At 42.1% G+C, this 26,902-nt stretch overlaps 1 protein-coding gene across 1 annotated transcript in view; it reads right to left on the reverse strand.

The window, feature by feature from the left end:
- Nucleotides 1–567: 567 nt before the first annotated feature.
- Nucleotides 568–26,902, reverse strand: part of GNG10 (G protein subunit gamma 10) — an 82,989-nt gene continuing 56,654 nt past the window's right edge. The window contains exons 2-3 of the mRNA XM_073591517.1: nt 15,682–15,834; nt 568–999 (exon numbers count right to left, since the gene is read on the reverse strand). Of these exons, the coding sequence (XP_073447618.1) occupies nt 15,709–15,834 (126 nt within the window). The 3' untranslated portion in view covers nt 568–999; nt 15,682–15,708. The remainder of the gene's footprint in view (nt 1,000–15,681; nt 15,835–26,902) is intronic.

The raw sequence follows: 26,902 nt of genomic DNA on the forward strand, positions 1-26,902 counted from the left end.
CATTCTCCTTTCCCATTGTGGACCATGTTGTACATTAATTGGGGCTGACACCCACCATTGGCAATTTTTGGCTGTATATGGGTTATTGAACAAAGACCCCAAACATACAGCCAATGTCTTATCTTCAGTGTAAAGAAGAACAAGGAGTACTCGAAGTGATGGTTTGGCCCCCACAGAGCCCTGATCTTAACATCATCAAGTCTGCCTTGGATTGATTACATGAAGAAACCGAAGAATTTAAGGCAGCCTACATCCACAGAAGATCTGTGGTTAGTTCTCCAAGATCTTTGGAACAACCTACCTGCCGAGTTCCTTCAAATACTGTATGCAAGTGTACCTGGAAGAATTGATGCTGGTTTGAAGCCGAAGGATGGTCATACCAAATATTGATTTGATTTAGATTTTTGTACTGTTTGCTCACTTTGCATTTTCTAAATTGATTAAAATAAACAATTAAAGTATATATTTTGTACAGACTGAATAACATTTTTCTTTTTGGCCAGTCTGGAAAATTGCCGGTAAAATATACTTATATCTAAATACAACATACAAAAAAGAAGAAACAAATACAAATAAAATCTATTTATATTTAGTAAACTGATAAAAATGCTACATTTCAGAGGACACAGGAAGATATATTGTATTCTTCTTATACTAATTTATTTTCATAAAACATTTGTACCTGTTCAAAAATACTTTTCCCATAAATAGAAAAAAGGGTAATTAATATTTTAACAATCACAAATTTGAATCCTAATCAATATCGAAGTGTAAAATACTGTGGTACTTCAGTGTCTGTGTAGATTTCTAAACTGTAACATTCCTATAAAAGCAAGCTTTTTATATAGAAAATCAAATGATATAAAAAGGCAAAAAAAATGTGAATAGTGGGAAAAAAATTATAATAAATATTCAAAAGGTGTAAGCATTTTCTCCTCATTTGGAATGGCACAGGAAAAGGCAGGCTGTATATATTTTAGATCCCCAGGTGGTGGTTACCTAAAATGAAAAGTAGAGAGTATTTTAAATTGGAGTTGTTTATTTTAACTTTTAAAATTGTAAAAAAGAATGCAATAGTTTAACCTAATTCAGACTATGACATGTATCCATCAAAATGATTTTTAAAACGGATTTCAACCCACATTTGCATCTTTGCACCATCCACTTCAAGACAGCAAGTTAAAACATCATTGGCTGTTTTAATCTTTTTTTCTAGCTTGAATTACCTTGTTTCCATGGTGTAATCTTTTTTCTTCTTGTTTAGGGAAGAATATAGAGTACCTGGTCACTGCCTATTACTGTCACAAGGGACAGCAATAAAAGTGATCAGGTTTTTTTTTTTTTAAAGGGACAGTGTAAAAATAAAAAAAATATGAAATAAACTAAAGAAAAAAAAATGAAAGCGCCCCATCCAACCGTGCTTGCGCGCAGAAGCGAACACATATGCAAATGTAAACAGTGTTCAAACCACAGATGTGAGGTATCGCCCCGATCATTAGAGCGAGAGCAATAATTCTAGCACAAGACCTCCTCTGTAACGCTAAACTGGTAACCTGTAGAAATGTTTAAATCCTTGCCTATGGAGCTTTTTAAGTACAGTAGTTTGTTACCATTCCATGAGTGTGCACAATTTTAAAGCATGACATGGGGGGGGGGTAATATGAAGGGGGGCTGTGTAATGTAAAGGGGTCCAGAGGTGCGGGGGCTGTGTAATGTAAAGGGGTCCAGATTATTATCTTCATTTAGCAGGTGAATACGGCCCTCCATGCATTCATATACATTGAATCCGGCCCTTAAGTGGAAAAAGGTTGCTAACCCCTGTTCTAGATTGAGAACACTGGAAAAAGCCTAAACAAAGTTAGGTGCCAGCAATTTTTGGGCACATTGGCCATCTTGCTCCTGCTATTTTCTAGCTTTGACATACACTGTTGCACATTCAGATCTCTATACACTGAGCAAAATTATAAAAACGCAACACTTTTGTGTTTGCCCCATTTATCATGAGCTGAACTCAAAGATCTATGACTTTTTCTATGTACACAAAAGGCCCATTTCTCTCAAATATTGTTCACAAATCAGTCTAAATCTGCGTTAGTGAGCGCTTCTCCTTTGCTGAGATAATCCATCCACCTCACAGGTGTGGCATATCAAGATGCTGATTAGACAACAAGATTATTGCACAGGTGTGCCTTAGGCTGGCCACATTAAAAGGCCACTCTAAGATGTGCAGTTTTATCACACAACACAATGCCACAGATGTCACAAGTTTTGAGGGAGCGTGCAATTGGCATGCTGACTGCAGGAATGTCCACCAGAGCTGTTGCTCATTTCTCTACCATAAGCTGTTTCCAAAGGCGTTTTAGAGAATTTGGCAGTACATCCAACTGGCCTCACAACCACATACCAAATGTAACCACACCAGCCCAGAACCTCCACATCCAGCATCTTCACCTCTAAGATCATCTGAGACCAGCCCACCGGGACAGCTGCTGGAACGATCGGTTTGCATAACCAAAGAATTTCTGCAAAAACTGTCAGAAACCGTCTCAGGGAAGCTCATCTGCATGCTTGTCATCCTCATCGGGGTCTCGACCTGACTGCAGTTCGTCATAACCAACTTGAGTGGGCAAATTCTCACATTTGATGGCGTCTGGCACTTTGGAGAGGTGTTCTCTTCAAGGATGAATCCTGGTTTTCACTGTACAGGGCAGATGGTGTATGGCCTTGTGTGGGTGAACAGTTTGCTAATGTCAACGTTGTGGATCAAGTGGCCCATGGTGGCGGTGGAATTATGGTATGGGCAGGCGTATGCTATGGACAACGAACACAGGTGCATTTTATTGATTGCATTTTGAATGCACAGATGCCATGACGAGATCCTGAGGCCTGTTGTTGTGCCATTCATCCGCGACCATTACCTTATGTTGCAGCATGATAATGCACGGCCCCATGTTGCAAGGATCTGTACACAATTCCTGGAAGCTGAAAACATCCCAGTTCTTGCATGGCCAGCATACTTACTGGACTTGTCACCCATAAAGCATGTTTGGGTTGCTCTGAATCGGCGTATATGACAGCGTGTTCCAGTTCCTGCCAATATCCAGCAACTTCGCACAGCCATTGAAGAGGAATGGACCAACATTCCACAGGCCACAATAAACAACCAGATCAACTCTATGCGAAGGAGATGTGCTGCACAGCGTGAAGCAAATGGTGGTCACGCCAGATACTTACTGGTTTTCGGACCCCCCCAAAATACAATAAAACTGCACATTTTAGAGTGGCCTTTTATTGTGGCCAGCCTAAGGCACATATGTGCAATAATCATGCTGTCTAATCAGCATCTGGATATGCCACACCTGTGAGGTGGATGGATTATCTCGACAAAGGAGAAGTGCTCACTAGCACAGATTTAGACAGATTTGCGAACAATATTTGAGAGAAATAGGCCTTTTGTGTACATAGAAAAAGTCAGCTCATGATAAATAGGGGCAAACACAAAGTGTTGCGTTTATAATTTTGTTCAGTGTACTTTATCAGAGGTATTTTACCAGTTGCAGAATTTGGGCTTATAGTGCAGGTGGTGCTCCAAGTACCTAAAGAAAACACAACCAGCTGAATTCCTCTTTCCCCACCACTACTGTCAGCGTATTGCCACTGCTATTGCCCCCAGCACTGAGATGAAGCTGTCACCAGCAGCTCTGGATCCCAGACTAATGATCGGAGAGCTGGGAGGATCAGAATCCAATCATGTGATCATAGTGAAAAAAAAACATACCATGTTCTTTCTACTCTGCAAGGAGTAAATGATACATTGCATCGCTAGAAAGCCTGTGCAAAAGAATTAAATATAGAATAGCTAGATCACTGCTTGATTTAGCTTAAGCGATATTAAACACAAAAGCAAACATCCATTATATTCTAGTTCACCAATTATTCGATGTGATGGCTGCATTTGTTTTTCCTTTAGGCTTACTTTGTTTGATTCTTATCTGGTGATCCGGCCAGTAAATCTGTTTTTTAAAATAACACGCTCTCTTGTAGATGTATCAGTTACAGGGATCAGACAAACCATTCAACAATGGCGTGGCCGCTTACAATGATTTGCTTTATTTATGTAAAATCTTTATCCCAAAAGGAAAAAAAAAACCTGTTTGCTACAACTGATTATAACGGGTTAGCTAGAGTTTGGCTTCAATTTGTTAGCGTGAGTAAATAAGATACACCGCACACATCTAGCTCAATAGGTGGGAGAAGAATGTAGACGACCTCAGCCTTGAACTCTTCCTGCACCCCTCAATTTTTTTTGTGTGTTAAGGAATAGTTGACACCATAGAAACGCAGTCTGGATGTGTGCCGGATGCTTTTCTGCATGTGCGTTTTTGATGCAGTCCAGTGCATTTTTTTCCCCCTCTTTCTTTCTTAGCTTTAAAAAAGGACATTTTTGGTGCATTTAGGTGTGTCCCGCTTCGTTTTTGAAGCGTTTTTCTGCATTCCAGCACATTCTGGTGCAGAAAAAGATGCAGCATGTTCTACTTTTTTTCTGGAACTGGAATGCACTGGAACTGAATGCATTGGTGTGATCTATGCCATTGAAAACCATATAACCTACTATCCATGCGTTTTTGATGTACAAAAAAAAAGGCACTAGACCGCATGTGGTGTGAACTGGCACTAAAATCATCAAGGTGTGTATGAAAAACACACTCATTGTCATCCCTGACAAGACAGACTGCAGCCTGCATTGCTGTGAGACACCAGATTGTTTGGCAGCTTAAGGGGCACTCTGAGTGTTACAAGGTTTGTAATTTAATTTTTTAGTGTAGTTAATTTAAATCTGCTAGTACAACGAAGGCCTCATTCACACAGGGCGTTTTTCCTGTCACTTTTAGCAGCATCAGGCGTTTCTTTTTACAGCTTAAAAATACTCTCCATGTTATTTTATGTGTCCATGCACACACAAGCTTTTAGGAGCTGTAGGTGGCATAATCGTTTTCAAGCTGCAAAAAACCCAGGGCCAGCGTGTTCTGAGGACCGGCATTACAGCTGTAAAAATGCCTGACACGGCTAAACACATGTTCATGCTGTATACACTGTTAACCCACATCAAGTGTTTTTAAGCTGTCGTAATTGTATTGGGGAGCGGAAAATAGAGGAGGGTAGAGAAACGCGTCTAAACGCCCATTAATGACAATGCAAAGTGCTAAAAGTGCGTTTTTAAAGCCACTTTTTCCTGGCGTCAGTACTGGCTTTGCAGCTCTTTTTTTTTTTTTTACACCCTGTGTGTATGAGGCCTAACACTCCCCTTCCCTCCCCCTAGACTGACAATGCTGCTGTCCAAATGTGCCACCTGTGCTACTCCATCCAGACTGGGGGCATTCTAATACAGGAGGTGTGTTACAGGCCAGATCACCAGGTGAAAACAGAGGGTTGGGGGGGGGGGGGGGCTAAAAAAGAAAACTAATGCAGCCACCACATCTAATAATTGGTAAACTGCAATATATTACATTTTTGGTTTTGGGTTTAATACAGCTTTAGTGTTAACGTTAGGGCCAGTGTCCATGTTAGTGTTGTTTTTTTTTTTTTTGGTAAGATTAACCACTTACTGACAGGCCAACAGTAATTTTACAGCTTGCCGGCGGCTTGAGCAGGCACCATGGCATGACCCCTCTGCGACCACTGAACATAGCAGATTGCAGGGGCAGGGCCGGCATGTAAACCAGAGCAGACATGCTTCATTGGAGCTCCGATCCTGACTTCCCTCTACCAGCAGGTTCCAGCCCTCGTTCCCTGCTCTGCTGACCACCACGCAGCTCCCGGTCACCCCAGGACCACTACCAACGGCTTAACACTGCTCGGATGGGTCCACCTAAGACCCACTCCACACTGCCTGACTCCGGAGCTCTCCACTCTTCCCAGCCAGCGGCCAATACTTGGACCATAATGCGGGGTCTTCCTCTCCAGAAAATCCCTGGGATGCCTTCAAGGCATTCACTAGGGGGCAGTACATTTCTTCTATTGCTGGAATTCGCAGAGAACAAACTGCTACTACTACTTCTCTACAGGCTGCTGTGAATACCCAGACAGATATTTAAGCAATGGGGGGAAAAGCGAACTTGCGCCCCCATCCTTAATATCATGAAAAAGAGGGGGGGAGGTTGGGACTTTAAATGAGGTGCGCATGATGCAGCCCAATAACACTCACAGAGGTGCAAACATATGTATGTTAATTGAGGACGAATGATCAACATGGCATAAAAACGCATTACATGCATTAGACATAAAATCGCATATAGACAATAAATCTATGTATATACAACCATGGGACATGGGTAGATACAATTATGCATCTTAATCCCCCAAACAAGATAAAAGTCATGTGAAGTAAAAAACATCTGAAAATTGGTCAATGTGTGTTTAATGCATCAAAGGTAGGCCTTTGATGCATTAAACACACAACACATTGATGTTATACGCTGCAGAACCTCGCGCCTGGACTAAATTTAACATAAAAACGATTATCCAGGCAGTTAACAACTAATCCCTGGCCCCCCTCTCTAAATTAATTTTTGATTTGAATGTCCCACAGTCATATTTTTTTCAGTATCTTCAGCTCTCCCATGCCTTCAGCAGCTACTCGGCCCCCCCCCCCAGGTAGTTCAGTCCGCACTAGAGGACCTCCTTAGGTCAGATTGTGCAAAGAAGCCCATCTGATTATGACTTCCCTGCCTGTCCTAGTGAAACTTAGAGATCAGTGGCTACATGAAATCCTTGGATCTGGACAATGATGACTGGGACGACATATGGGATTTCCTGTTTAGTTCCCTTGTCTCTGTGAGAGATCGTTTAATCCAGTATAAAATAGTTCATTGTGCATACTTTACCCCATACAGACTACACAAAATGAGTTCTAATTCTCCCTTGGGGTGCTGACACTGTGGGGGGGATCCCCAGAGATTTTGCTCACATTTGGACCTGTCTGGCTATTGTTGGATATTGGAAAGAGGTACTGACACTAGTCAATAAGGCCCCTTTCACACTGGGGCGGTTTGCAGGCGTTATTGCGCTAAAAATACCGCCTGCAAACCGCCCCTAAACAGCCTCCGCTGTTTGTTTAGTGTGAAAGCCCGAGGGCTTTCACACTGAAGCGGTGCGCTGGCAGGACGGTAAAAAAAGTCCTGTCAGCCACATCTTTGGAGCGGTGCGTTCACCGCTCCTAAACCGCTCCTGCCCATTGAAATCAATGGGACAGCGCGGCTATACCGCGGCAATAGCCGCGCTGTACGAGCGGTTTTAACCCTTTTTCGGCCGCCAGCGGGGGTTAAAACTGCACCGCTAGCGGCCGAATACCGCCGCAAAAACGACGGTAAAACAGCGCTAAAAATAGCGCTGTTTTACGGCCGACGCCCCCACCGCCCCAGTGTGAAAGGGGCCTTAGGTTACCGCCATACCACTACAACCTTCCATGTCAATTTGTATTCTGGGCCTAATAGAACAATTAATCCCTACGGTTGTGGGACGTACTCTAGCTGTCTTACTTCTCTTCCATGCCCATAAGGCCATAGCTCTGATGGAAAACTGCCCCCCCCCTCCTCTCACTTTCTGGAAGCAACTAGTCAACAACAGTTTACCTCTCTATAAAGACACATATGCTAATAGAGGGTGTCCTCAAAAATATGACAAGTTCTGGTTGGCAGAGCCTTCAACAGCTTCCGAAACACCTTGAGCTGCTCACACATATATACTGCTCTCTACCTAGTGTAAGTCATGTGCAACTGATGGATGTATTGTTTTGTCTAAACACATATTTTCGGGGCCTGTATAGCATATTCACTTCAGGAGCTAATTAGCTACTAACTCTATGGTGACCCATTTGCAATGTTTATGCATACAAGTTTTGCCCACTGTACTTCACAACCAATGTCTGTTTAATTCTTTGTGTTTATAAAATCAATAAACAGATTTGACAAAAAAAAATAGCAGATTGCGGTTTCCCTTGTATCAGGCCGCTATGAGTGGCCCAGATACCAAATGTTCGCTGTGCGACCACATGACACCTAGTAAACAAGTCATGAATAGAATCCATTCATGACATCATTGTTCACCCATGATGAGAGTATATAAAAATAGATTGTAAAAATAAATAAACAAATAAAAATAAAATAAAATACTAAAAACCAAATTATTATTATTATTATTTTTACATACTGTCACCACTCAGTATCCCTGATTACTACTACACCAGTCCTATGATGTCTGGTGACAATATGTAAAAATCTAAATTGTATTTAATCTCTTCCTTTTCCAAAAAATTGTAACAAAAAAATTACAACTTCAAAAAACACGCCATGCCTCTTACTAAATACTATGGACTGTCTATTTTCCAAAACGGGGTGATTTGGGGGATATTTGTACTGTTCTGGCATTTTAGGACCTCAGGAAATGAGATAAACCGTCAGTACATCAGGATGAATCATTTCTCAAAATACAGTATATACCATTGTTTGTGGGACTATAACTTTCACACAGGTGAAATATACACTGATTTGGGTTATTTTTTTTTTACCAAAGACATATCTTTGGTAGCAGACTACATTGTGGCCTAAATCAGTGTTTCTCAACCTTTTTTTCAGTCAAGGCACCCTTTAAAATTATGGATGGTCTCGAAGCACCCCATTCTAAAATGTAGAAAACTAAACTAAATAGTTTTACATATTGCAGCAGAATCCACACACATAGGACACCCAGCGTTAGAGGCAATTTATTAATTCAAAGCAAATACACTTTTGCACACTGGTACTGACTAGTATTCCTCATTCTTTCTCCCCCACCCCCCACACAGCTAGCGTGACCCCAGTGCTGACAGAGCGAGGGGGGGTCAAACAAGGATGCTGTGTATGTGCCCGTTATCCTCCTTATCAATCAGGAGTGGTTAGGATGCTGGCGGCTGGCCTACCTAATGCCCAAGGTCGTAATGTTGCACAATGAAAACCTGTGGCTTTGTGTAATAAGGAGCAATCTTGAGCCACCTGCTGGCTGGTACACAATTTTTGGGCAATTTGGATTGATTTTTACGCATTTTTCCAAGGCACTCCTGAAGAACCCAGAAGGCACTATGGTTGAAAAAGTCTGGCCTAAATTTATGAAGAAAGATTATTTGTTTGCAAATATTTTCTAAATTTTCTGTGTTTTTTAGTTTATAAAACAAAAAATAAAAAACCCAGTGGTGATTAAATACCACCAAAAGTAAGCTTTATTTGTGTGAAAAAAAATTTCATTTGCGTAGTGTTGCATGACCGAACAATTTTCCAATTAAAGTAGCACAGTGCTGAATAGCAAAAATGCCCTGGTTACAAAAGGGGTAAAATCTTCTGGTGGTAAAGTGGTTAAAAAAATTTGTTTGGGGTCAGTGCAAGTGGTATTGCCCATGGTAATGTCAGCAGGTTTAGCTAGGATAAAAGAAAAAAATTAAAAGAATAATGCGTACTATTGTCTTGTGGCCCTACTACAGATACAAACAATAATGCACAATGTGGTATCGAAATGAATGTTATTTTGGGTTGTTCTTTGGTAGTGGGTCATGGCAATGGCAAGAAATATTTAGCTCTGTCCATAAAGTCTAATCATGTGCACAAGAGAAAAAAAAAGGAAGGCCCTACTCATTACCTTAAGTATTGTGTGTGAGCTCAGGTGCAAGATGGCGGCACATGCAGATGCAGCGGCTGGGTGCTTTGTACAGCAGTGTGAGAGGAGGACTGTTTGTTATGAGCGAGAGGAGCTGCTGACTCTTTGCTGTAGGCAGGAAAAGGCTGTGTGTATTATGGGAGGCCAGGACTATGCTTTAGTGCCTTTGTTTCATGTGCTGTTCGGCCACCTGCCTTGACACTGACTGCCCCACTGTGTGCCTTACTAGGAGCTTTGCCAGAGATTCAGCACTTTGAGAAGTGTGCTGAGACTGCAATCAATGCCATGGCAGCTGCAGCAGTGCTGACAGGAAAACAAGAAAAGCACTGGAGGAAAAGCAAGCAAAAATTTTTCTGTGACCATGCTGGGGCTGTTTTAACTGGGGCGGCTGTGGGAGCAGTTGAAGTTTTGGCAGAGGAACAAGCTAAGCAGTGGAGGTGCAGCACACTAAAACTTCCCCTGGAGAGCTCATGTTTAGCTGAGTGTGTTGAGGCTGCCACTAAAGCATCCAAAGGAACTGTTGGAGGTGCTGATGTTTTTCTTGGGAGACACCGGAGGAAACTGAGGTATAGGAAACAGAAACGGGGTAAGAGAGCAGGTATAAGATTAAGACTGGAAGCTTGCCCATATAGACCTGTGTTGCCAAGTCTTTTTCTTAGTAATTGCTGATCTCTTTTAACCCCTTGAGATTCGGCTATTGCCGAATGATGGCTACAGTGTGGACCTGCTTTGCCGGGACTACGTCCATTTATGTCGTCCCGTGCACGAGTGGCCTGCGCGCCCCCTGCAGGGCGCGCGCGGCGCGCTCTGTGATCGAGTCTATGAGACTCGCCTGATCACAGATCGGAGTAAGGGGTCGATCCTGACCCCTTAACATGTGATCAGCTGTCAGCCAATGACAGCTGATCCTGTGATGTCAACAGAGCCGGTAATCGGCTATTTTTTCTCCTCGCGCTGACAGCGTGAGGAGGAAAAAAAAAAGCCGATCACCGGCGGCTGTGAGAGGGACATCAGTCCCGATCACAGAGATCTGCCGCCAGATCACCAGTGCCCACCAGCGCCACCCATCAGTGCCCACAGTGCCCACAATCAGTGCCTCAATAACAGTGCTGCACATCAGTGTCACCTACCAGTGCCCATAAGTTCCGCCCATCAGTGGTACCTATCAGTGCCCCTCCGTGCCACCCATGAGGTCCCATCAGTGGCCATCAGTGCCGCCTTAACTGTGCCTATCAGTGCCGCCTTAACTGTGCCTATCCGTGCCCATCAGTGCAGCCTATCAGTGCCACCTCATCAGCGCATATCAATGAAGGAGAAAAATTACCTGTTTGCAAAATTTTATAACAAACTATGAAACATGTTTTTTTTTTTTTTTTTCAAAATTTTCCATCTTTTTTTGTTTGTTTATCAAAAAATAAAAATCCCAGCTGTGATTAAATACCACCAAAAGAAATCTCTATTTGTGGGAAAAAAAATGATAACAATCTCAATTGGGTACAGAGTTGTATGACCGTGCAATTGTCATTCAAAGTGCGTCAGCGCTGAAAGCTGAAAATTGGTCTGGGCAGGAGGAGGGTTTAAGTGCCCAGTAAGCAAGTGGTTAAACAAGATGGATGAACTCAGGCTGCGGTTTATTACACACAAATTAAATAGCTGTGTGACTGTCCTCAAAGAGACCTGGCTGGATGGTTCTATACCTGATGAGGCCATTGAGCTGGCAGGCTGCTCTGTCTATCGAGAGGATAGGACTGCGGACTCTGGAAAGACTAAAGGAGGGGGTCTGTGTGTATATGTTAACAATAAATGGAGTACAACTATCAATATTGTTGGGACATACTGTTCATCTGATTTGGAATATCTAATGCTAAAATGTAGACTTTTTTTATACCAAGAGAATTTACTAATGTTATAATTGTGGCTGTGTACATACCTCCACAGTTTAATTCTAAGCTGGCTCTGGAGCAATTATACGATGCTATTAACATTCAGCTGAATGCACATCCAGAGGGGGTTGTGATTGTGGCTGGCGATTTCAACCATGTGGAGCTAGAAACGGTTCTTCCTAAATTTTATGAGAATGTGCACTTTCCAACAAGGGAGAACAATATTTTAGATCAGGTATATACAAATGTTTCCAGTGCATATAAAGCTACTTTGTTGCCACATCTTGGTCTATCAGATCATACCTCTTTAATGATGATCCCATGTTATAAGCCTCTTGTTTGCAGAACAAAACTAGATATTAAAACTATACAGGTTTGGAGCGAGGAGTCAAATTCACTCCTGCAAGAGTGCTTTGATTTAACTGATTGGAATGTAATTGCACAGGATGCAGACTTGGAGGAATATGCTTCATCTGTTCTAGCTTATATCCGCTTTTGTAAGGAGATGTTCCTAGTTACAAAAACTATTACAAAAACTATTAAGGTATTCCCAAACCAAAAGCCTTGGTTGGATGGTAAAGTAAGGGCTCAGCTTAGAGCAAAGGATGTGGCCTTTAGATCGGGTGACCCTATGGCCTATAGGAAAGCTCGGAATGAATTAAAGAAAGGCATTAAGGAGGCTAAGCGTAGATATAAACAGCGCATTGAATCTTATTTTGATAATCAAAATTCTTGTAGCATGTGGAGGGGGACTAAAACAATGGTAGCTTTTAAATCTAGGAATACTCAGGTTTGGAACGTGATCCCTGACACCTTAAACCAATTTTTTGCTCGCTTTGAGGGTCAAAATATGAAACCCATAGTAAAGAACTAGTGGAGGACGATTTTACTGGTATTAAAAATACATGAGGTCAGGTCAAATTTGAGGAAGATTGACATCAGAAAGGCAGCAGGACCAGACGGGGTGTCAGGCCATATACTGAGGGGATGTGCAGACCAGTTAGCAGGTGTTTTTACTGATATTTTTAATTTGTCATTGAAGCAGGCTGCAGTACCTTCTTGTTTTAAATCTACTACTATTGTCCCAATACCTAAAAAATCAGCGGTATCATGCTTAAATGATTATCGCCCAGTTGCAGAAACTCCTACCATCATGAAATGTTTTGAGAGGCTCGTATTATCACATCTTAAGGCAAGCATTCCTATTGATCTGGATAAGTATCAGTTTGCCTATCGTGCAAATAGATGCACAGATGATGCATTGCTATTGCATTGCATGCTGCCTTGACACATCTTGAGCACTCAAACACATATGTTAGGATGTTATTCATTGATTTTAGCTCTGCATTTAACACAGTAGTCCCTGACAAATTAGTGAAAAAGTTAAAAGCTTTGGGCCTATGTCCATTGCTGCGCTCATAGATTATGAATTTTCTAACAAACAGGCCACAAATGGTGAGAATAGGAGATCAGGTGTCTAACACTATTATTTTGAATACAGGAGTACCACAGGGATGTGTTAAGTCCGGCCCTGTTTACATTGTTCATGCACGACTGTACTCCCGTACATGCGTTTAACACTACAGTGAAGTTTGCTGATGACACCACTTTAGTGGGACTCATACAAGATAATGATGAGACCGCTTATATGCAGGAATTTCAACATTGGGTTGAGTGGTGGAGAGAAAATGATTTAATACTCAATACGGCAAAAACTAAAGAATAGAGAATTATAGGAGATCAAGAAAGATCAATCATTGCCCGGTTTATATAGGTGGTGAGGAGGTGGAAAGGGTGGACACTATTACAATTTTGGGAGTTGTCATGGTCTCAAAATACTTTTTTTTTTTTTTTTTTTTTTTTTAGTGAAAATAGCGCAGCAGAGACTGTTTTTCCTTCGGAGACTGAAGCAGGCTGGATTGCCCTTAAGGCTTCTGGCCAATTTCTATCATTGTACCATTGAGAGTATTCTTCTCCACTGCGCTGTAGTGTGGTATGCCAGCTGCAGGGCGGAGGATAAGAAGTGCCCGTTTCGTGTGGTGAAAACAGCACAGCGGATCATAGGAACAGAGCTACCGAATTTGGACACAGCATATACCAGCCAATTAAAAAGCTATTAAAAGCTATTAGTATTGATCCAACCCACCCAGGTTACAGTGTGTTTGTCCCATTGCCATCAGGGAAAAGATATAGAACACTTAAAACGCACACTAATTGCTTAAAGCATAGTTTTTTTCCCTAGGGCCGTATTGTCCATAATCCCATTAGGTACAGTGTTTTAGGAATTTTATGTGGCATTCTAATATTCTTTTATTTATTTTTAAATAACATTTTATATTTTGATATATTTAAATAGATATGTGGACATGTGCTAGGAGTATGTATGTGTGGTTTTGTTGAGAAGTGTTTTATTGCTGCTGTAAAGAGTACACAGAAAAATTTTGTTGTATGTATACAATGACAATAAAGTATATCTATCTAGTATATCTTAAGACCTCTTTCACACTGAGGCAGTTTTCAGGCGTTTTAGCGCTAGAAATAGCGCCTGAAAACTGCCTCCAATGCTGTCTGCATGTGAAAGCCTGAGTGCTTTCACACTGGGGCGGTGCGCTTGCGGGACGTTAGAAACAGCGCGCTGTATTCAAATGCCCCTGCCCATTGCAATAAATGTGCAGGGCTTCCAAAGCGCCTGAAACGCGTTTCGGTAGTGCCTCAACACGGGCGTTTTTAACCCCTTCTTCGGCCGCTAGCGGGTGTTAAAAGCATTCTGCTAGTGGCCGAAATGTGCCACTTAAACAGCGATAAAGCGCCACTAAAACAAGCGGCGCTTTAACACTAGTGCACGGGCGGCCCCAGTATGAAAGGGGTCTTACTCCTGGGTACATGTAAGCTCCCTCCCTATATGTATGAACCCTCCCACAAAGGTGCTCATGATCACGGTCACACACATGCCTCCTCCATGTACAATGTAGGGTTAAAAGCCCTGCATTGTGTATGATGCTGCTGAGGAATCACAGTCTAGAGCACCAGAAAGAAGAGGACAATGGAGCAGGGGGTTAAAGTAATATATCTTCTTCAGCTTCCAACAGACCTAATGCCCCATACACACGACCAGAAATTCCGTCAGAAAAAACTTGGATGATTTTTCCGACGGAATTCCGCTCGAATTTGCCTTGCATACACACGGTCACACAAAAGTTCTCTGAATTTTCGACCGTCAAGAATGCGGTGACGTACAACACTACGACGAGCCGAGAAAATGAAGTTCAATGCTTCCGAGCATGCGTCGAATTGTTTCCGAGCATGCGTGATTTTTTGCGCGCCCAAATTGCATACAGACGAACTCATTTTCGGATAGCAACTTTTTCCGACCGAAAAATAGAGAACCTGCTCTCAATCTTTTGCTGGCTGGAATTCTGCCAGCAAAGGCCCGAGATGGAGCATACACACGGTCGAAATTTCTGACCAAAAGCTCACATCCAATGATTGTGTGTACGGGGCATAAGAAGCATTTAACCCCATTAAGTGGGGGTGGGGCATGTGTGGGTAGGGTTTTTTTTCTCCATCCCAGAGTTGGCCTTTAAGGGCAGATGCAGAAGAACTCTGACTGGGAGAAGGTGGAGCAGCACTAGGAGCCAATTGCATGTGCTGCTTTTGCTGATAAGGAATATGACGACATGTGGAAGGAGTAGTGTGGGTAGAGGGATGAGCTGCTGCTGCTGCATCCCTGTCCGGCAATAGGGCACAGTTTTAAAGCAGACCAGAGCTTTCTTGCTTTACTGCAGCATAGGAAAGATAGGCCGCCAGCATTAGTGTGCCATTGGGCATGGCTTTGTAAATCCCAGGACTACCTGTACAGAATTACAAACCCTTTGATAGGCAAAGCAGCTCTCCTATACAGTATATATTTTCAACTGTGTGTTTAGCAGGACAAAAAATAGAAAAAAAAGGACACTCCTATGGCCACATCCATATAAATTGTATGTCATAAGAAAAAAGAAGGGGGTTCAACAACTGGAAAACTGCTAAACTGTGTTTAGCAGTTTTCCAGTTCAGCTTTAAATATTTATATTGCTTAGCATTTACAATAGGAATTCCTAGTGAATTTACTTACATCAGTCAGAGATTTATTGCAGCATCCTCAGAGAAGGGCACAAGATCTGGGCTCTCGGAATGGATTACTTCCAGCTGGCATTCCAACCAGCAAAGCATCTTTACAGGCATTCTGCATGCAGTACTGTTGGAGCTCTGCTGCTGCCTGGGAAACCTACAAAGGAACAAAGACATTACCATTACAGCCTGTGTATGGGAATTCCAGCTTCCTTATTACATTGCACTAACAGTGACACAAGCATCCCTCCTTAATACCAATCCTGTAGGTAGAAGGGTCTAGGTGTGAGATGTGACTTGCTTTGTTGCAAAGTACATCTTCGGAGATTGTGTACATCCCATGTCACAAGTCTCCCTCCACTGGCTGCGGTCGTTGTCTCCCAACCCCTTAGAAGTCTATGGGACTGTAAAAGGACAGGTGCAGCCAGCAGTGGGAATCTTGCAGTGCGGGATATAAACAGTCCCTGCAGGCCACATGCAGAGCATCTTGGTAAATACAGATCTGTGGAGGGGGAGATGATTTCGGCCAGAGCACAAGGGCAAAAAGAATAAGCAAGAATGAGCAAATTGAACTTATTCTTTAAGCATTCTCTTTCTGAAAATGCACTTATTCTTTATACAAAGCAAGTCACATCATACATTTACCAGTGATAAAACACATGGTAACTTATACAACCTAGTACAGCGAAACCTTGGTTTACGAGTAACGCGATTTACGAGCGTTTTTGAAAGACGAGTAACTTTTTTTTTTTAAATTGCATTGATCTGCGAGCGCTGTCTTGATATAAGAGCATTTTTTTGTTTTTGTTTTAATGTAAAAAAATAAATAATTACACTCACAATGTGAAGGAGTCTGCTGCTCATCCATGTAAATCCGCTGTGTATATGTACAGTGAAGCGGCTGGTGTACAGCATACAGTACAGCTTTGTATGTGGCCAGAGATTTGCGGGTGATGGTGGCTCCCAGTGCTTCCTGGAGACATTCAGACACTCCCAGCAGGAGCGGGCGTACCCAGAAGTGATGTCAACAGTTACCGAGTTCTCTAGGAAGCGCTGTGAGCTGAACCTGTGGCCACATACAGCGTTGTACTGTATACTGTACACCAGCAGCTTTACTGAACATACAATACAGTATATAGATCAAATAGATGAGCACCAAACTCTGGCCACATACAGAGCTGTGTACACCAGCGGCTTTACGCTACAGACAGTATACACAGCGGCTTTAACCACATGCCGACCAGCCGCTGCAGTTGTACTGCGGCAGAATAGCACGGCTGGGCGAAACAACATTATGGAACGTCGTTTCGCCCTGTGGCAACTAGGGGGCACGTGCGCGCCGCCAGAGGTGCGCTCGCCCCCTGAGCCGATGTGAGTGCCTGGCGGTCTCGATCACTGCCGGGCTCCCGCGATCGCTCGGGGCACACAGGAAACCGGGATCTGTGTGTGTAAACACACAGTTTTCGGTTCTCTGAGGGGAGAATTGACAGATTGTGTGTTCATACAGAGTATGAACAGACGATCTGTTAGTTTCCCTGCACAGTCCACTCCCCCTTCACTTAGAACACAAACTAGGACACACATTAACCCCTTCACCGCCCCCTAGTGTTAACCCCTTCACCGCCCCCTAGTGTTAACCCCTTCACTGCCAGTGACATTTTTACAGTAATCAATGCATTTTTAATCGCACTGATCGCTGTATAAATGCCAATGGTCCCAAAAATGTGTCAAAGTTGTCCGAGGTGTCCGCCATAATGTCGCAGTCACATTGAAAATCGCTGATCGCCGCCATTACTAGTAAACAAAAAAAAAATAAAAATCCCCTATTTTGTAGACGCTATAACTTTTGCGCAAACAAATCAATATACGCTTATTGCGATTTTTTTTTTTTTTTTTACCAAAAATATATAGAAGAATACGTATTGGCCTAAACTGAGGAAAAAAATGTTTTTTTTATATATTTTTGGGGGATATTTATTATAGCAAAAAGTAAAAAATAATGCGTTTTTTTCAAAATTGTCGCTTTTTTTGTTTATAGCGCAAAAAATCAAAACCGCAGAAGTGATCAAATACCACCAAAAGAAAGCTCTATTTGTGGGGGAAAAAAAGAACGTCGATTTTGTTTGGGACGACGCACGACCGCGCAATTGTTAAAGCGACGCAGGGCCGAATCGCAAAAAGTGCTCTGGTCTTTGGCCAGCCAAATGGTCTGGGGCTGAAGCAATTAAATAGGTGAGCATCAGACACCTTAACACTGTCACTGTGCACATTCTTTTTTTTTACCTTAAAACTTTTGCAACACAGAGGTACAGTACAATATTCTTACTACTGTACATTACTGTATTTTGAAGTGCAGTTTTGTTTTTGGTTTACAGTACACTTTATATTGTATTTTTTTGCCGTAATCATTTTTATATGAATAAATGGTTGTGGAGGGAATCATCTGAGTTTCCATTATTTCCTATGGGGAAATTCGCTTTGATATAACAGTACTTTGGATTACAAGAATGCTTCTGGAACGAATTATGCTTGCAAACCAAGGTTTCACTGTATATTGATTCTCAAATTCATGTTAAAGCAGTGCTCCCCCCTCCAAAACTTAAAAGTCAGCAGCTGCAAATACTGCAGCTGCTGACTTTTAATATTAGGACACTTACCTGTCCAGGAATCCCACAATTTTTCAATCGGCTCTCGGGCGCTGCACCTTGCAGCTTCACAGCCGGTTCCCTACTGCGCATGCATGAAGCACGTTGCGCTTTCTGAATGGCCTGGGGCAGTGGAAGGAGGAGGGGGGCCGAACTTCTGGGAGACCTCGCTGCGGCGAGGTCTTCCAGAAGTGGGTATGTGTACCTGTCAAAAACAGTTACCCGCCCCCCGAAAGGTGCCCAATGTGGCAGCAGAGGGGGGAGGATGAAAACAAGCGGAGCTTCCCCTTTTGGGTGGAGCTCCGCTTTAATGTCATAAAATGAATGTGTACTAAAGGGCTTCCATTTTGTTCTAAATCCACAAAAAACATTTTGCACTTCATTAGAAACAGACTTGTGTATTAGAACTAAAGTGCATCTACAATGCCTAAATGAAATTTACTGTTTCAGTGTGAAATAGATTAGAGCCATTAAAAAAATAAAAAAAAACACCAGATAATGCCCGCCAGGAAGTCGGCACTGCGGAGCGCTAATTACAAGCAGTGAAACATTGTGCCGATGTGCGGCTGCAGAGATCGGGAAATGCCGCACTGCTTGTGATTAGCGCTCCGCAGTGCTGACTTCCTGGCGGGCTCTACACGCGCTGTTTGCGAACACGCCTGAGCTCATCCTTATTATCTACACAGTTTTTTATTTTAACATTTTACATATCCTGAAAGCTACAATTACCTAAGATCTAATTTTTGACAAGAAAACATAAGACTGTACACACCCAATCTACCACTACAAAGTGATTGCACTCTGCTTCTGAGTAGTAACCCAGCAATGGATAGGTTTTCAAACATTGCTGACCATCTACTATCACATGCAGTTAAGGCCGGGTTCACACTATCTGCGGCCGCGGCTCACAGCAGGGGGTCCGGTGCGTCCCTGTTCTCCATTTCAGGGGCGAATCAGGTCCAAATTTTTGGCAGAATTCTTGCCTGAAATGGAGCCAAAGACACACAGTGCGGACCACAGCCTCAGCCTCCCTTAAGATGTGTGAACCGGCTCCATTGGGAGCCGGTCACAATCTGCTATCATGCTAATTGGATCTGGGGAAGCCCGCATCCAGTTCACATAAGTGTGAACCCAGCCTAAGTCTAACAGCTCTACAGGGAGGGGAAACATTTTACAGCCGACAGCATGGCTTAAAGGTGTACGACTGCAATATGTTTAAAAAAAAAGGATTTGTTTTAAAGTGAAACAGTACTTTTCCTAGGATAGTCCAAATACCCCCAAAATGACACCCCAAGTTGATCTCATTTTGCCACAATTATTTGGAAATGATAAAAAAACATGCTGGTATTAGAAGTGTTTAGAAAATAAACTAAGCTTTCAACCCTTTTTCTTCTTTCTCTTTCCTTTTCTCCACCTTACGATTAAAGCTCATTATCAGAATTTATTTGACCTATATACACTCTACTTGTAAACATATGTATAGTAGGTATAAATCATTTAAATACCTACAAAAGTAACTAAGGAAATGATATATATCTTTAATTAAACCCTACTGTAAAACAATGAGCTTACTTTATAGATCCTTGTAAACTTACTTTATGTATCTTTATGTATCTTTATAACATTGTATACTCAATAAACTTCTTTTGACAAGGAAAAAAAAAAAAAAAAAAAAAAAAAAAACTAAGGTGTGCTCAAACTTTAAATTATTATGGTAGATTTAGACATGCGTCTCCCTTGCCTCTAAAGCCCGATCCGAGTTTGGATCACTCACCAGAGGCTACCGACAGGAGATGGAGTGATGCAACGCCTCCTCGCGGACCATTTTAACCCCATATTTGTGGTCAAACATGCTGCAGGTGCGTTTGTGGTGCTTCTCCATTTACTTGTGTAGTGCTCTCCCCAACCTCCAGAGGCCTGGTGGTGACCCCCAGAGTCAGGGAGGGCTGACATTCCTCCTCAGGGTGAAGGTTACTAGGCATGGTGGGTGTAGTGCAAGGTGGAAAGATGGGTGCCAGTCACCTTTAAAAATGAAAAAAGAGTTTTATTTCTCTTAACAGGAACAGGGGGAGAGAGGGGCACGCTAAGGCAAATGCAAAAGCAACTTGGCAGATTCCTTGGACAAAAATAAAACTAGGCAGACAGCAATACAGAAAAAGGGCCTTTAAGCTGAATGCAGCAATCTGTATTTCGTAGCAACTGCTGTCTCCTACAGCAGCAACTTTACTCACAGTATCCCACTGTAGATCCTTAGGCTCAGCTCATAGCTACTTGCTGGACTCTTCAAGCTTCACTCACAGCTACCCGCTATATTCTTCAAGCTTCACCCACAGATACCCGCTGCATCCCTCAAGCTTTACTCACAACTACCCCCTGTACTTCGTGGATGAGTTCTCTCCTGAAGCTCTCCCACTTACTTCACAGCCCCCGGCTGATGAAGCGTCTGCTCTGGTACACCTTCAGAACTCCCTCCCTTTACACCTGCTTCCAGGAACCAGAGTGGTTGTCCCTCTGGCAACATTCTCTCCCTTGCCTCCTGGCAACGATCAGGCACCCCAGGCCGCAGCCCGGGTGGAATGAACCCCCGATCACCTGACTCTCTCCAAATAAATAGACTATCCCAGCAGCCAAAGAAACTCCTGCTGATTGGCTAAGAAAAGCATATTCACTCAAAGCCTGAATTCACTGTAATCTATCATTCTAATGCCAAAGGTAACAGTGCCACCTATTGACAGAAGAGAGAAATCACAGTTAAACCCAAGAATAGGAGAAACCCATTTGATCAAAGACTACAAATTAGCCAGGATTAGTTACCACCTAGCACAACTAAATTTACTAGCAGCCCTTTTTAGTGCAAGGGTGCTACACTTGAATGTGTTGTGCCCAACGATAACTACAAGTCTAGTTAACTTTGCCAAGGGAGCAATTACTGGAGTTTTGGGAAAGGAATGTCCCATTCTTGCCTGATATACTAACTGCTCAGCAGTCGTGGGTCCTCTTTGTTGTATTTTGCGTTACAATATGCTCTAAATATTTTCAGTTGGTGAAAGGTCTGGACTGCAGACAGGTCAGTTAAATACCCGGACTCATCTACTACAAAGCCATTCTGTTGTCATAGATGCAGTATACAGTTTATCCTTGTCCTGCTGAAATATGCAAGGTCTTCCCTTAAAAAAGATGTCATCTGCATCGGAGCATATGTTGCTCTAAGAGCCATTTCACACTAAAACATGGTGTGGGAAATTTGCATTCCATGCGCATTTCCCAAAACACATTCAAAACATATTACACTTGCAATCTGCAACAAGTGTTCGTGTTACCTTAACGACACCCAAAATGCAGGTTGCAAATGCAATGTGGTTCCCTGCACTAGATCGCATTGTAAAGTAGTACTTTGCGATCCAGTATCAATGTTTTATAAAGTAGTGCATGCACTACTTTTGGTGTGATTTTGGCCTATTTAAATGAATAGGCTGAAATTGCACTGCGCCGGCATATAACATAGGAATGCACAGCGTGTTCCTGTGCTATTCATGGTGTGAACTGGCCCTAAAACCTAGATACAGTTTGGTCCATATATATTTGGACACAGCCACAATTTTCATACTTTTGGCTCTGTATGCCACCAGAATAAAACAAAACAATCCAAATTAAGTTAAAGTGCAGACTTTCAGCTTTAATTCAAGGGGTCGAACATAAATATTAAGTACAAATTTTAGGAACTGTAACCAATTTTATATACAGTCCCCCCATTTGCAGGGGCTCAAATGTAATTGGACAAATTAATATAATCATAAATAAAATGTTAATTTTTAATATTTTGTTGAGAATCCTTTACTCGCAATGACTGCCTGAAGTCTGGAACCCATGGACATTACCAAAGACTGGGTTTCCTCCTTTCTGATGCTTTGCCAGGCTCTAACAGCAGAGGTCTTCAGTTGTTCTTTGTTTGTGGGTCTGCCTTTTAGTTTTGCCTTCAGCAAGTGAAATGTATGCTCAATTGCGTTGAGATCGGGTGATTGACTCGGCCATTGCAGAATATTCCACTTATTTTCCTTCAAAAGCTCCTGGGTTGCTTTTGTAGTGTGTTTTGGATCATTGTCCATCTGTACTGTGAAGTGCCGTCTAATCAACTTTGCTGCATTTGGCTGTATCTGGGCTTACAGTATATCTCTAAACACTGCAGAATTCATCCGGCTGCTTCTGTCACATCATCAATAAACACCAATGACCCAGTGTCACTGGAAGCCATGCATGCCCATGCCATCACAATGCCTCCACCATGTTTTACAGAGGACGTCGTGTGCTTTGGATCATGAGCTGTTCTATGCCTTCTCCACACTTTTTTTTATTCCCGTCATTCTGGTACAGATTAATCTTAGTTTAATCTGTCCAAAGAATGCTTTTCCAGAACTGGTCTGGCTTTCTTAGATGTTTTTTGGCAAAGTCTAATCTGGCTTTTTTAGTCTTCAGGCTTATAAATGGTTTGCACCTTGTGGTGAACCCTCTGTAATTTTCTCTCCTGAAGTCTTCTCTTGGTTGTAGACTTTGACAATGATACGCCCACCTCCTGGAGAGTGTCCTTCACTTGTCTGGATGTTGTGAATGGGTTTTTCTTTACCATAGAGAGGATCCTGCGATCATCCACCACTGTTGTCTTCCGTGGACATCCATGCCTTTTTATGGTGCCGAGCTCACCAGTGTGCTCTTCTTTCCTCAGAATGTAGTAACCTGTTGATTTGGCCATTCCTAATGTTGCTGCTATCTCTTTGTTGGACTTCGTATTTGAAGCCTTACAATGGTCTGTTTCACTTGCATGGACAGCTCCTTTGAAAGCATGATGTAGGTTTACAGCAATAGATTTCAAATGCAAATACCACACTTAGAACCAACTCCAGACCTTTTACCTGCTTAATTGAAGAAGAAATAACGAAGGAGTAGCTTTTGATTCAATTACTTTTGGTCACCTGAAAAAGGAAGGATGGCTATTCTTAAGAGCTGTATTTCCTAAACCCTTCCTCCGATTTGGATGTACATACCTAAATTAAACCTGAGAGCGTTTACTTTAAGCTCATATCCGTTATATAACTATAGCTTGAATTTTGTTTTGGTAACTACCTGAAAAAAACTAAAACTGTGCCTGTGTCCAAATATATATGGACCCAAGTGTATATCTTTTAGCATTGATGGTGCTTTTCCAGATGTGCAAGCTGCTTATTCCATATGCACTAATGTAACCCCCATACCATCAGAGATGCAGGCTTTTGAATGGAGAGCTGATAACAGCCAGAAGGTCCCTCTCCTCTTTAGTCCAGAGAACGCGGAGCCCATGTTTGCCATAAAGAATGTCAAATTCTGATTTGTCTGACCACAGAACAGTTTTCTACTTTGCAACAGACCATTTTAAATGAGTTGTGGTTTCTTCTTTGCATGACAGAGCTCTACCTTGTATTTTTGGATGGAACAGTCAACTGACAGACAATGATTTTTGGAGGAATTCCTGAGCCCATGCAGTAATGTCCATCACAGAATCATGCATGTTTTTACTGCAGTGCCGTCTGAGGGCCTGAAGAACACAGGAATCCAATATTGCATTTTAGCTTTGTTCCCTACGCACAGAGACTTCTTCCGGTTCTCAGAATCTTTTTATGATATTATGTACTGTAGATGATGATATAAATTTGCAAATTTACATCGAGGAACATTTTTCTGAAACTGACAATTTTTAGACACAGCTTTTCACAGATTGAACCATACCCATCTTTACTTCTGAGACACTCTGGTGAACCATGGCCCAGCTTTACTTATGAGACTCTCGGACTCTCTAAGATGCACTTTTTATACCCAGTCATGTTACTGACCTGTTGCCAATTAAAGTGGTTGTAAAGGCTCAAGGTTTTTACCTTGCGCATTCTATGCAAAAACCTTCTCTGTGCAGCATCCCCCTCCTCCAATACTTACCCAAGCCCTATGTCTATTCAGCGATGTGCACAAGAGAAGGGTCTCTCTCTGCCGTCCTTGGCTGAGACATTGGCTCACACTGCTGTCAATCAAAGGCTGTAAGGAGGGAGCGAGGGGCAGGCCACGATATGCTCTGTGGGTCTTATGAACACACAGAGGTGGCTCGAGAGCGAGCACACACAAGTGCCCCCATAGCGAGCGGCTTGCTATGGGGGCACTCAGCAAGGGGGGGGGGGGCCAGGAGCACTGGCAGGGGACCTGAGAAGAGGAGGATCAGGGCTGCTCTGTGCAAAATCACTACACAGAGCAGGTAAGAATAGCATGTTTATGTTTATTATTAGTTAAAAAAAAAAAAAAGTATCCTTTAACCACTTTTGGACTGACCTATAGTAGTTTTACTGCTACAGGGTGGCACCTGTGCGTTGGATCCCGTACATCTACGCGATCCGACACTTCCAGGTAGGGGGCGTGCATTAACGCCACTGGCAGCTCGCTTCTGCTGTGATTGAAGCTGATTAGCAGCAAAGCAGTGACTAAATTTCATCTCTTCCCCTAGTAGAAGCAGCACACACAGTGTAGTAAAACACTGCCTGGCACGCAGTTAACCCCTTCCCAGCCAGTGTCATTAGTACAGTGACAGTGCATAATTTTTAGCACCAATCACTGTGTCACTGGTCCCCAAAAAGTGTCAAAAGTGTCAGTTAACATGTCACTGTCTGCCGCAATATCGCAGTCCTGCCATAAGTCGCTGATCACCGCCATTACTAGTAAAATAAAAATAATGAATTAAAAATATCCCATAGTTTGTAGATGCTATAACTTTTGCACAAACCAATCAATATACGCTAATTGGAATATTTTTACCAAAAATATGTAACAGAATACATATTGGCCTAAATTTACGAAGAAATTTGAATTTTTTAATTTTTCATTGGGTATGTTTTATAGCAGAAAGTAAAACATTTTTTTGTTTTTCAAAAATTTATGGTCTTTTTGTTCAAAGCGCAAAAAAATAAAAAGCGCAGTGGTGATCAAATACCACCAAAGACAGCACTATTTGTGGGAAAAAAGGACATTTGGGTAAAGCGTTGCATGACAGCGCAATTGTCAGTTAAAGTAACGCAGTGCGGTATCACAAAAAATGATGTGGCCATGAAGGGAGTAAATCTTGAGGAGGTCAAGTGGTTAATATCCTGTTAACCTAATTTGTTGCAAACTGTTCTTCCAGGTTTTCCTTTTTAGTACCACTTACTTTGCCAGCTTCTTGTTGCCCTGTCTCATTCTGTTTTTTTTGTAGATCTTACACAGCGTCCCAACTTTTTTGGAATTGGGGTTCTATGTAGCATATGTGTTCTAGTATTATTAGAAAGTTGAACTAATGCTGATTTGCAGAATGTATTTACCTTAAAAAGCAATAGACTTCTCCATGTTGGGTTCTATGCTTCTGCATTGTCTGGCATGTGATTCTGTCTACATTTAATGTTACACCAGTCAGTATAGACATTGTAATGCCAAAATGTCACAAAATGACCCAACACAAATTCATAACTCTGAACAACAACCAATATATCCACATACAGTTGTGCCCTTTAAGTTTACATACTCTGGCAGAATTTAGGATTTCTTGGCCTATTTTCAGAGAATATGAATGATAACACAAAAACTTTTCTTTCACCCATGGTTAGTGTTTGGCTGAAGCCATTTATTATCAATCAAATGTGTTAACTATTTTTAAATCATAATGACAACAGAAACTACCCAAATGACCTTGATCAAAAGTTTACATACCCTGGTGATTTTGGCATGATAACATGAACACAAATTAACTATTAATATTACTATTTAATTAATCCTCACCTGTGATCTGTTTGCTTGTAATTAGTGTGCGTGTATAAAAGGTCAATGGGTTTCTGGACTCCTGACAGACCCTTGCATCTTTCATCCAGTGCTGCACTGATGTTTCTGGATTGAGTCATGGGGAAAGCAAAAGAATTGTCAAAGGATCTGCGGGAAAGGGTAGTTGAACTGTATAAAACAGGAAAGTGATATAAAAAGATATCCAAGGAATTGAGAATGCCAATCAGCAGTGTTCAAACTCTAATCAAGAAGTGGAAAATGAGGGGTTCTGTTGAAACCAAACCACAGTCAGGTAGACCAACTAAAATTTCAGCTACAACTGCCAGGAAAATTGTTCGGGATGCAAAGAAAAAACCCACTAATAACTTCAGGTGAAATACAGGACTCTCTGAAAACATGTGGTGTGGCTGTTTCAAGATGCACAATAAGGAGACACTTGAAGAAAGATGGGCTGCATGGTCGAGTCACCAGAAGAAAGCCATTACTACGCAAATGCCACAAAGTATACTGCTTACAATTTGCCAAGCAGAACAGAGACAAGCCTCAAACCTTCTGGCACAAAGTCATTTGGAGTGATGAGAATAAAATTGAGCTTTTTGGCCACGACCATAAACACTACATTTGGAGAGGAGTCAACAAGGCCTATGATGAAAGGTTCTGTGAAATCGGATGGTGGATCGCTGATGTCTTGGGATGTGTGAGCTACAAAAGGCACAGGAAATTTGGTCAAAATTGATGGCAAGATGAATGCAGTATGTTATC

This window comes from Aquarana catesbeiana, linkage group LG01 (assembly GCF_042186555.1).
Source record: "Aquarana catesbeiana isolate 2022-GZ linkage group LG01, ASM4218655v1, whole genome shotgun sequence".
Lineage (NCBI taxonomy): Eukaryota > Metazoa > Chordata > Amphibia > Anura > Ranidae > Aquarana > Aquarana catesbeiana.